This window comes from Prionailurus bengalensis, chromosome B3 (genome assembly GCF_016509475.1).
Source record: "Prionailurus bengalensis isolate Pbe53 chromosome B3, Fcat_Pben_1.1_paternal_pri, whole genome shotgun sequence".
Taxonomy (NCBI): domain Eukaryota; kingdom Metazoa; phylum Chordata; class Mammalia; order Carnivora; family Felidae; genus Prionailurus; species Prionailurus bengalensis.
Window position 1 is genome coordinate 60007710 of NC_057355.1, and position 11594 is coordinate 60019303.

Consider the following 11594-nt stretch of genomic DNA (forward strand, 5'->3'; position numbering starts at 1 on the left):
TCTTTGTACTGGGCATTCAGTGAGTCCCCTTCATTTTTGTTTTACTTCTCATTCTGAAACGTATAATTCAGATGTTGGACCTCCCAAATAGATTCTCTAATTTTATTTTTTTCCTCTCCTATTCTACCGCTAGTCCTTTTGTCCAATTATTATTATTTTTTTTAATGTTTATTCCTTTTTCAGAGAGAGAGCATGAGCAGGGGAGGGGCAGAGAGAGAGCAGGATACAGAATCTGAAGCAGAATCCAGGCCCTGAGCTGTCAGCAGGGTGTGCAACTGAGCCACCCAGGTGCCCCCAAAATGAAGGTAAGTTAAGGAAATTTTCAGACAACATCAAGCAGAATGACATTTGCATAATAGGAGTCCCAGAAGAAGAAGAGAAAGAGAAAAAGCCTATAAACTTATTTGAAAAGATAATCGCTGAAAATTTACCTAATCTGGTGAAGGAAACAGACATACAAGTCCAGGAAACCCAGAGAGTCCCAACAAATATAAACCCAGAGATATCTACACCAAGATATATTATAATTAAAATGGCAAAAGTTAAACAGAGAATCGTAAAAACAGCAAGAGGAAAACAACTTATTACATACAAAGGAAACTCCATAAAGCTATCAGCAGATTTTTCAGCAGAAACTTCACAAGCCAGAAGAGAATGGCATGGCATATTCAAAATACTACAAGGATAAAACTTCCAACCAACAATTCTCTACCTATCAAGGTTATCATTGAGAATTGAAGGAAAGATTAAGAGTTTTCCAGTAAGCAAAAGCTAAAGGGATACATCACCACTAAACTGGTCTTACAAGAAATGTTAAAGAGACTTCTTGAACTGAAAAGAAATGGCACTAATCAATAATTAGACAATATGCAAAAGTAAAAATCCCTGGAAAAGGTAGATATATAGTAAAAGTAGTGGATCAATCACTTATAAAGCAAGTATGATGTTAAAAAGACAAAAACAATAAATTTAAAACTATATTACTTAGTTAAGAGATGCATAAAATAAAAAGATGTAAAATGTGACATCAAAAATATAAAATGTGGGGTGAGGGGACAAAGAAAATGTAGTTTGGAAATGTGTTCAAAATTAAAGTAGATGAATCGATAAAAAAACAAAATCCAAGTGTATGCTGTCTACAAGAGACTCACTTCAGAAGTAAGGATATAGACTGAAAATGAAGATATGGAGAAAGATGTCCCATGTAAATGGAAGTGGGGAAAAAAAATAAAGCCAGGGTAGCAATACTCATAGCAGGCAAAATAGACCTTAAAACAAAGACTGCAATTATAGACAAAGAAAGACATTACATAATGATAAAGGTGTCAATCCAACAAGAAGAGATACATTTATAAATGTATATGTATCCAACATAGAAGAACCAAGATATATAAAGCAAATATTAATGGACCTAAAGGGAAAAATTGACAGTAATACAATAACATAAGGGACTTTACAACCCCACTTACATCAATGGATAGATTATCCAAGCAGAAAATTAATAAGAAAACCTTGGCCCTAAGCAACACACTAGACCAGTTGGATTTAATAGATAGACACACAACATTCCATCCAAAAGCACAGAATACACATTCTTAAGTGAACATGGAACAATCTACAGGATAGATCACGTTAGGCCACAAAATTCAAGAAGACTGAAATCCTATCAAGCATCTTCTCTGACTACAAGAGTATGAAATTAGAAATCAATTACCAGGAGGAAACTGGAAAAACCATTAAAATGTGGAGATTAAACAACATGCTAATGAACAACCAATGGGTCATTAACAAAATCAAAGAAGAAATTAAAAAATACCTAGAGACAAATGAAAACAAATACAACACGTCAAAATTTGGGGGGTGCAGCAAAACTATTCTAAGAGGGAAGATCATAGCAATACAGGTATACTTCAAGAAATAAGAAAAATACCAAATAAACAATTTAACTTTATACCTAAAGGAGAGAGAAAAAGAATAAAGGAAGCCCATTGTCAGTAGAAGGAAGGAAATATTGAAGATCAGGGTGGAAGTAAAGACTAAAAAAAGATGAAGAAAGAAAAGATCAATGAAACTAAGAGCTCTGAAAAGATAAATATAGTTGACAAATCTTTAGCTAGGCTAATGGAGAAAAAAGAGCTCTAATAAAATTAAAGAGGGTTGCCTGAGTGGCTCAATCTGTTAGGCATCTGACTCTTGATTTCAGCTTGAGTTGTGATCTCACGATTCATGGGTTCAAGCCCCACATCAGGCTCTGCACTGACAGCGTGGAGATTGCTTGGGATTCTCTCTCTCCCTCTGTCTCTACCCCTCTTGTCCATGCTCACACTCTCTCTCAGTGCATCAGGGCTCTGCATTGACAGTGCGGGACCTGTTTGGAATTCTCTCTCTTTCCCTCTCTCTGCCCCCCCCCCCACTCACATGTGGGCTCTCTCTCTCTCTCAAAATAAATAAACTTAAAAACTTTAAAACAAATAAATAAAAATTTAAAAATCAGAAATTAAAGAGAGGTTACAACCGACAAAACACAGAGGATCACATGAACAACTATATGCCAGCAAATGGAACAACAGAAAAAATGGATAAATTCCTAGAATATACATTCTTCCTAAACTGATCCATGAAGAAATAGGAAATCTGAATAGACTGATTACTAATAAAGAGATTGTATCAGTAATCAAAAACCTCCCAACAAATAAAAAAAGTCCAGGACCAGATGGCTTCATTGGCGAATTCTACCAAACAAGAAAAATTTAATACCTATCCTTCTCAGCCTCCTCCAAAGAAATCAAAGAGGAGGGAACATTTCCAAACATTTTATGAGGGAAGCATTACCTTGATACCAAAATCAGACAAGCACCACCCCCCCACACACACACACATTAGAGGCCAATATCATTGGTGAACACAGATCTAAAAATTCTCAACAAATTTTAGCAAACTGAATTCAACAATAGATTAAAAGGATCATATACCATGATCAAGTGGAATTTATTCCAGGGATGCAAAGATAGTTCAACATCCACAAATCAATCAACATGATACATCACATTAACAAAATGAAGGATAAAAATCATATGATCATCTCAATAGGTGCAGAAAAGTCATTTGAAAAATCCAGCATCCATTTATAATAACCCTCCACAAAGACAGTTTAGAGGGAATGTATGTAAACATAATAAAGGTCATAAATGACAAGTCAACAGTTAATATGTTGGAAAGCTGAAAGCTTTTCCTCTAAGAACAGGAACAAGGCAAGGATGTACACTCTTGCCACTTTTATTCAACATAGTATTGGAAGTCCTAGACACAGTAATTAGGCAAGAACAAGAAATAAAAGGCATCCAAATGAGAAAGGAAGTAGTAAAACTATCATTACTTATAGATGACATGAGTCATATATAAAATACCCAAAAGATTCCACCAATAAAGTGTTAGGATAAATGACTTAAGTAACAGGATACAAAATCAACAAGCAAAAATCCATAGTGTTTCTATATACTAATAGTGAATTATCAGAAAGAAATTAAGAAAACAGTCCCATTTACAATTGCATCAAAAATAATAAAATAGGGGTCCCTGGGTGGCTCAACTGGCTCAGTCAGTTAAGTGTCTGACTTCAGGTCAGGTCATGATCTTGTGGTTTGTGGGTTCCAGCCCCGCATCAGGCTCTGTGCTGACAGCTCAGATCCTGGAGCCTACTTTGGATTCTGTGTGTGTCTCTCTCTCTGCCCCTGCCCCACTCGCGCTCTGCCTCTCTCTCAAATAAAACATTTTTTTTAATCTTAAAAAAAAGAAAAAAATATAGGCACAAAATTTAACCAATAAGATGAAAGACCTGTGCATTGAAAACTATAAGACATTCATGAAAAAAATTGAAAAAGACAAATAAATGGAAAGATACTCTATGCTCGGCTCATGGATTGGAAGAATTATGTTAAAATGTCCATACTACCCAAAGCAATCTACAGATTCAATCCAATCCCTATCAGAATTCCCATGGCATTTTTCACAGAACAGTTTTAGAAATAATTCTAAAATGTGTATAGAACAACAAAAGATCCCAAACAGCCAACGCAATGTTGAGAAAGAGAACAAAGTGGAGGTATCAGCTCTCTGATTTCAAACTACAAAGCTATGGTTATCAAAAACACAGACACACAGAGCAATGGAACAAAATTGAGAGCCCACAATTAAACCCACATATGGATGATTAATGCATGACAAAGGAGCCAAGAACATACAATGGAGAAAGGATTGTCTTTTCAATATATGGTATTGGAAAAACTGGATCACTATCTTACACCATACACAAAAACTAACTCAAAATGGATTAAAGACTTGAATGTTATACCTGAAACCATAAAATTCCTAGAAGAAAACATAGGCAGTAAGCTCCCCAACTTTGGTCTTACTGATAATTTTGTGGACCAGACTTCAAAGGCAAGGGGAACCAAAGCAAAAATAAAAAGGATTACTTTACAATGCTTCTGCACATTGAAAGAAAACATCATCAAAATGAAAAGGCAACCAATTGAGTGGGAGACGACTTTTGAAAATCATAGACCAGGGATTAATATCCAAAATATATAAAGAACCCAAACAACTCAAAAAAACAACAATAAGAACCAAACAACTTAAAATAGGTAGAGGATATGAATAGACACTTAGTATATCTACAGATATGTGCAGCCATCACCTCTGTCGGTTTTAGAACATTCATCACAGAGGTCAATTCTTTTTTTTTTTTTTAAGATTTAAAAAAAAATTTTAAGTTTATTTATTTTTGAAAGAAAGAGGGAGAGAGCACAAACTGGGAAGGGGCAGAGAGGAGAGACAGAATCCCAAGCAGGCTCCACACCGTCAGCACATAGCCCAATGTGGGGCTTGAACTCACACAGCATGAGATCAGACCTAGGCTGAGAAGCTCATCGGAAGCTCAATGGCCTGCACCACCCAGGTCCCCTCACAGTGGTCAATTCTTAATCTTCATTTTACTTGGCCTATCAATAGCTTTTGACATAGTTGACCAATCCCTGTCTTCTTGACACATTTTTTCACTTGGCTTTCAGGACATCACACTCTCTTGGTGTTTCTCCTTCCTCACTGGTCATCTCCTTTCATTTGGTTTTGCTTTTCTTCCCCCATGACTTCCTTCTAGAGATTGCAGTGCTCCAGGGTGTAATCTTTTAAACTCTTTATTATCCTCCTGGGTGATCTCATCTAGTTTCATGGCTTTAAATACCATCTATATATTTAGTACTATCAAGTTTACATCTCTATCCCAGACATCTTTCACCATCTCTAAGTTTGTGTATGTAACTGTCTGCTCCACATCCCCATGTGGATTGTAATAGATAACATGTTCAAAACTAACCCTGTTACACCTGCAGTCTTCCCTACCTCAGCTGATGACAATTTGATCCTTCTAGTTGTTCTGGCCAAACATCTTAGAGTCATCCTTGATGCCATTTCTCTCTCACATACCACATTCAATCCGTTACCAAATTCTGTCGGCTGTATACATTCAGAACCCTATCCCTTCTCCCACCTCCTCTCCTACCCCCTGGTGTGAGCTGTCACCATTTCTAGCTTGAATTACTGCAGCAGCCTCCTAACAGGTCATATTGCTTTTAATCCTTGTCCCTCTACAGTCTAGTCTTAATACAGCAACTACAGTGATCCTTTGAAAATAGAGGTGACGTCTTGTTACTCCTCTGCTCAAAACCTTGCAGTGACTCCCCAGAGTAAAATCCAAAGTTCTTATAGTAGTCCACAAGGCCCTCCAGGACCTGATCTGCCCTTGCTCCTTACCTTCTTGATTTCACTTCTTTACTCTCACCCTTACTTTAATGCAGTTACATAGGTCTCAACTTTTCCTCAAACACTCCAGGCACACTTCTCACTCATTTACAGAGTTTGCACTGGCCAGTCCCTCTGACTAGAAAGCATTTCCTCCAACTGTATGGTTTGGGGATTTGGTTTGGCCAATCCCCTCACCTCCTTTAGGGCAATGTTCCAATTTCATCTTCTCCCTAAGGCTATCTCTTATCACCTTACTTAATATACAGTCAACCCTCTCCACCCCTCTTGACTTCCTCCTCCTCTACTTCCAAACCCACTTACCTTGCTCTATGTTTTCTTTTATCTATAGCACCTTTTAACATACAGTGTTATTTCTTATGTTTATTTCTTAGCTTTGTCTACAGTGCCTTCTTCCCCTCTGGAATAAGTTCTCCAAAGCAAGAAATCCATTCATTGATGTATCCAAGGATATAGTACAATGTCTGGTACAGTAATTATGTGTTGAATGAGTGAATGAAAAATGTGGGTGATAGTACCTACTCTAAAATTATTTTAGGGATTAAATTAAATGCAAAGATCTTGACACACAATGGACATCCAGCATGTTAGATTGCTACCTCCCTTCTCCCCCAAATATCTTTCCCACTTGCCTCCTCTTATAGCACTGTTCCTTCCCTCTTCTCTGAAAAATTTGACAATTCTGGGCTCTCCTTTGAGTTTAAATCCAGGAAAATCCAACAAAAGTCCACAGATGTCATCTGAGAAGAAAAGGAACACTGGGACACCAGCTTTACCCACTGCCACACTGTTAATCAAATTAAGAAACTGTCACACAGAGAAGCAGAAAGACCCAAAGAGATGGAAAGATAAATGTTTTTGTTATTGGTGTTGGAGATTTATTACACCATTTTTTAAAATTCCCTTTATTGAGGACTAATTTACATGCATTAAAATATACATATTTTAAGTGTACTGTTTGATGAGTTTTGACAAATGTATAGGTAATCTGATTTGGGATGGAGGGCATTAAGGTCACCTGGGATTATGTAGGTCCAGGGGTTTAACAGAGGGATCCTGGCCAGGAAAGAGAACATCAAGACTCTTGGAAAACATAAACAGAGACAAGTGGAGACACCAGGGCCAACCTGAAATTGTTCCTGGGGTCTCTATGCACCAGGATCTGAACCTCCAGAATGTCTCACAACTTCGTGGCACCTCTTGGCCCTCCTGAGGGAGTGGGCCAGCTGCCTTTCACACCAGTCTCACGTGTATATGCCAGGAGCGGTGACCTGTGACTGAGCCCTCCTTCTCTGCTCTGCAACTCTCCTGCCAATACCCACACCCCTCATACTCGCCTACCGGTGGGGATGGGAGGGGTCCGTTCCAGACCACGACAGCCAATTTTCACCGCTGCCAGACACCCACCGGGTCTGATTTTCTCTCCAGCCTCAGTTAGAAATCGTCTTCGAGTCCTCGGCAGCACCGCAGGCCGGAAAAAGCAAAAGTGCCGCGCCAGGTGTTGGCATCAGAAATACTCCTTTGGGTCTGCCATTCTCTGGTCCCTGGGAACTCTTGGCCTCTGAGGTGCGATCTACTGAGCCAGCCCAGCAACCAGGTCCGCTCCCGCCTCCTCAGCTTCTGAAATATTCTAGGGTTTGCAGGTTCAGCTTCACTTAGAGACAGCAACTCCGACTTCAGGTTGGCTAGGGAAACTGAGGCGCGACTGGGGATTTTAGGTGAGGTCTAAAGTTGGCCGCAGACTTTACTCCTGTAACTGCGATAACCCCTATCGAAAGCCCAGTGTGGTGCGTGCCGAACTGAGAAACCAGTGGGCCGGTTTGCGCAGACATCTGGGGGATAGCGAAGCACCGCCCAAGCGGCTGGGAAACCTCAGGGGTGGCGCTGGCTGGAGGTGGGGCCAGGGGTGGGTCCTGGCGGAGGGCGGGGCCGACCTGGGCTACCAGGAGTGCCAGCCTAGCCCTGTACAGCAGAAGTGGTGGTAGTCGCCTTTGCCCTTGGTTCTTGTTCTGCTTGCGCTCGACCTCGCAGCCATGGAGGCACCCCAGGAGCTTCTGAGTGGGAAGCTCCAACTCTGCTTCACCCCCGCTGCCGGGACCAGCCTCCTGATGCTCAGGCTGAACGACGCGGCGTTGCGGGCGCTGCAAGAGTGTCGGCGGCAACAGGTGCGGCGGACCCCAGGGCCCCATCTTTCCTAGCCTCTCTCTCTACCTCTCGGGATCTCGGGCCTCAGCCGGCGACCCTGGCGAAGGGACCTGGGGTCTGGGGCGTGGCATCCGTAGGTTCTGATCTCCCCACCTCTCCAAGTGAAGCCCGAGAGGCAGGTGTCTATCCCCCCACCCCCCACCTCCACCCTGGGCACCTGACGCCGGATCCTGGGAATGCCACTTCACCTGCGCTCACCTCGCATCTGCTCTCCCCGCAGGTTCGGCCAGTGATCGCTTTCCAAGGCAACCGAGGGGTAAGTAAGGGCCTAGGTTGTGTGAAAGAGGTGGGGTGCGGGGAGAACAGAAGTAGGCTTTGGGCAGGTGCGGCCAAGGCGGGAAGGCTGACAGCAGTCACCGTCTGAGGAAGTTCCGAGAACTGAACTCCGAGTGCGGCGGAGGGGGCTGCTGGGGTTGTGGTCCCAGGAGGCTGCGGTTGAGGAGACTGTGTCGTCTCATTCTCCTGGGGGACTCAAGCCCAGCTGCACCTGGTGTACTAACGAGCCCCGTGGGACCCATCTTCAATCTTAGGGCTGGCTAAGGGAAGAATGGCAATGGAAGGAGGGGGAGGGGCTGACTTCATGGGGCTTATGGTTCTCCTTTTGCCTCTAGTATGTAAGGTTCCCAGGACCTGGCTGGTCCTGCCTCTTCTCCTTCATAGTGTCCCAGTGTGGCCAAGAGGGCCCTGGTGGCTTGGACCTTGTGTACCAACGCTTAGGCAGGTAAGGGGGAACCGGTAGCAGGTAAAAAGGGTTTGTGGAAAGTTGGGGAGGCTGATTCCAGAGGTACTTAAAAGTCCACCCTCCTGGGATTTTTTTCCACCACCCCTTTCCAGATCTGGGCCTAACCACCTCCACTGCCTGGGCCCACTCAGGGAACGCCTCACTATTTGGGCAGCCATGGATTCCATCCCTGCCCCATCTTCAGTTCAGAGACACAACCTAACTGACAGTGCCAGAGATCCTGAGAGTTGGCAGAACATAGGAGACTATTCTGAGGAAGACACAGTTTCACAGCCACAAATGGCACTAAAAGAGGTGAGGCCACAAACTGCAGGTAGCTGGAATAAGGTGGGGCACAGCCTGAAGCCCAGAGAGCCAAGTGCCCCTGCCACTTTCCCTGCCAGGTGCCAGATCCACTGGCAAGCAGCCAAAGACAGTCACTCCCAGGATCCTCAGAGGAACACATGGCACAGTGGGAAGTGAGGTACCTGGGGCAGGGTGGGACTAACCTGGGAATCTCTAGAATTGCCTTTCTTTCTAATCTCCACTCTAAATGCTTTAATAAGAGATCTAGCCCTACCTTGGCCTTCATCTCTCTCATTCCCTCTTCAAATATCCTAGAAACCAGACCCATCTTCCAAACAGAGAACCTGATCAGGCACTGCCTTCCTCAGCTAGCCAGAAACATTCGGACAAGGTGAGTTGTCCAGGGATTTTAGCAGCGGATTTTCCAAGAGATCTTTGTTCGATCAGGCTAAATTTTAAAATTAGGAGCCTTTATTCTGATGCTCCCAGAGTTCATTCTATGAAATTAATTTTCAAGAGAAGTGCAGAATACACCTCTGGCTTACTGTTTATGTGACATTTTCCCCAATAGAAGCGCCCAGCACCTGCAACCACTAGAAAACTAAAAGAAAAGAGGCTCAGAACCCTGCCTTTAGCTCCAAGTCCCCTACAAGCACTGCCCAGTGAGGACCTGCAAGAGGGAGGTTGGGAGCAAGAAGATAAAGATGAAGACATGGGCTCCAGGCTGGAACACAGTCCCTCAGTTCAAGCAGGTGAGTTAAATGAGAGAAGGGCAAAACTGCTCTAGTTGGAAAAACACCTAATCACTTTTCTGTCCTTTTGCTTCCTTCCTAGATTCTGAATCCCCAAGCCCTGAAGAAGTACCAGATTATCTCCTGTGAGTCCCCTGCTACTTCCAATTTTATCAAGCCTTGTACATAGGAGATATTAAGATAAACTTCCTGTGACCTAGAAGCTTTTAGGGGCAATGAAATTAAAGGTGACAATTCTGCTCCTGGCAGGCAATACACAGCCATCCACAGTGCAGAGCAGCAACATGCTTATGAGCAGGACTTTGAGATGGATTATACTGAATACCGCATCCTCCATGCTCGTGTTGGGGCTGCAAGCCAAAGGTTCAGAGAGCTGGGAGCAGAGATCAAGAGAGTTCAGCAAGGAACTCCAGAACATAAGGTAAGGACTGGACCCAAGCTGACTTTCTAGCCTTACTGGCCATCAACTCCCTGCTAATTTGCTCAGAAGACTGGTAACCAAAGTGGCAAGCCAAGTCTGTTTTGAGAAAAAGTAATCTCTATCATTTGATAGAATGAGATGGGAAGTTATTGCTCTCCCTTCAGAAAACTGGAGTTCTTGGGGCATCTGGGCGGCTCAGTCACTTAAGTGTCCAACTTCAGCTCAGGTCACGATCTCATAGTTTTTGGGTTTGAGTCCCTCCTCAGGCTCTGTACAGATAGTGCAGAGCCTACTTGGGATTCTCTCTCTGCCCCTCTCCCACTTTCTCTCTCAAAATAAGTAAGCTTAAAAAATGAAAAGAAAGAAAACAGTTTTTTCTCAAGGTTCAACTTGGTGCTAGCATTTTCTTTGTTTCAGGTGCTGGAAGAAAAAATAGTCCAGGAATATAAGAAGTTCAGGAAGGTAAGATAAGGTCTGGGAATGGTAGCAAGAAGGTAGAAATGGTAGATCTTTTTTTTTTTTTTTTTTTTTTTTTTTTTTTTTTTTTTTTTTTTTATGTGGATGCTTTTTCTTTGCAGCGGTATCCAGGTTACAGGGAAGAAAAGCGTCGCTGTGAGTACCTGCATCAGAAATTGTCCCACATTAAAGGTCTCATCCTGGAGTTTGAGGAAAAAAAACAGGGGCAGCTGAAGCTATCAGAAGGCTCTTTACCTTCTCCCTGCTCAGTGAGATATGAAGGAACAAAGCAACTATAAACTGCAGAGTGCAATTGTCTGCTCTTCTTATTGCTGAGTCCATGGTGGCAAGTACGAGAGCTCTTCTATTCTAAGATTTCACTTTCATTGTTGTTGCATTTTACTTTTTAGGATGTGGGCACAGTGCCAAGATTCCACAACTGTGCCCAGGAGACTAGGAAGAGTAGCAGAGGCTTGGCTTCTTCATCTTTAGTTCAGCCAAGTCATTTTCAAATCCTGAGAAATGACACCATTCCCAGGACAAGATACCTTGAGAACATTAGAATTTAGCCTGGTAGCCTCCCTAAAGCAACAGTAGAGAGAACTTTTGGTAACAGAGCTAAAAGAACTTGTAATACACCTGGATATAATGGGAAAGGGCTTAGTTGTTCCCCATGTACTAAAAGTGAATTCTTTTACAAACATGGCTAAAAAATGAAAACTGATTGCTTCTGTGTCCTCTGTATAAGTTTGTATGCTTTCCTTAAACTCTTCAAGGCAATAGTTATTACCCACGACTATCTATTTGTACCATTTCTTGGGTGCTCTGAAAAATTAGATCCCCAGATCCCAGCCCAGGTCTTATGTATTAGAATCTTCAAGGTTATGGTTAGGCATCTTTACTTTTTCAAAGC

At 42.5% G+C, this 11594-nt stretch overlaps 1 protein-coding gene across 2 annotated transcripts; it reads left to right on the forward strand.

Annotated features, from left to right (window-relative positions):
* The first annotated feature begins 266 nt into the window (after window positions 1-266).
* On the forward strand, window positions 267-11405 carry ELL3 (elongation factor for RNA polymerase II 3). 2 transcript variants are annotated; one of them, XM_043555565.1, is made up of 11 exons: window positions 267-305; window positions 8246-8281; window positions 8637-8746; window positions 8860-9061; window positions 9151-9230; window positions 9368-9443; window positions 9624-9804; window positions 9887-9929; window positions 10054-10225; window positions 10643-10687; window positions 10804-11405. In XM_043555565.1, the coding sequence occupies exons 1-11, from the start codon at window positions 300-302 to the stop codon at window positions 10978-10980; spliced, it is 1128 nt and encodes a 375-aa protein (XP_043411500.1). In that variant the 5' UTR covers window positions 267-299; the 3' UTR covers window positions 10981-11405. The 2 variants fall into 2 exon arrangements, with proteins under 2 accessions (XP_043411500.1, XP_043411499.1); XM_043555564.1 differs by lacking the exon at window positions 267-305 and adding an exon at window positions 6298-7985.
* Window positions 11406-11594: the final 189 nt, after the last annotated feature.

Bases quoted from the DNA above. Each gene is read 5' to 3' on its own strand.
- ELL3 (XM_043555564.1), top strand. From the start codon at position 7,854: ATGGAGGCACCCCAGGAGCTTCTGAGTGGGAAGCTCCAACTCTGCTTC. The intron at 9,930-10,053 runs GTGAGTCCCCTG...TGCTCCTGGCAG, and splicing joins GAAGTACCAGATTATCTCCT to GCAATACACAGCCATCCACA. The intron at 10,688-10,803 runs GTAAGATAAGGT...TTTTCTTTGCAG, and splicing joins AATATAAGAAGTTCAGGAAG to CGGTATCCAGGTTACAGGGA.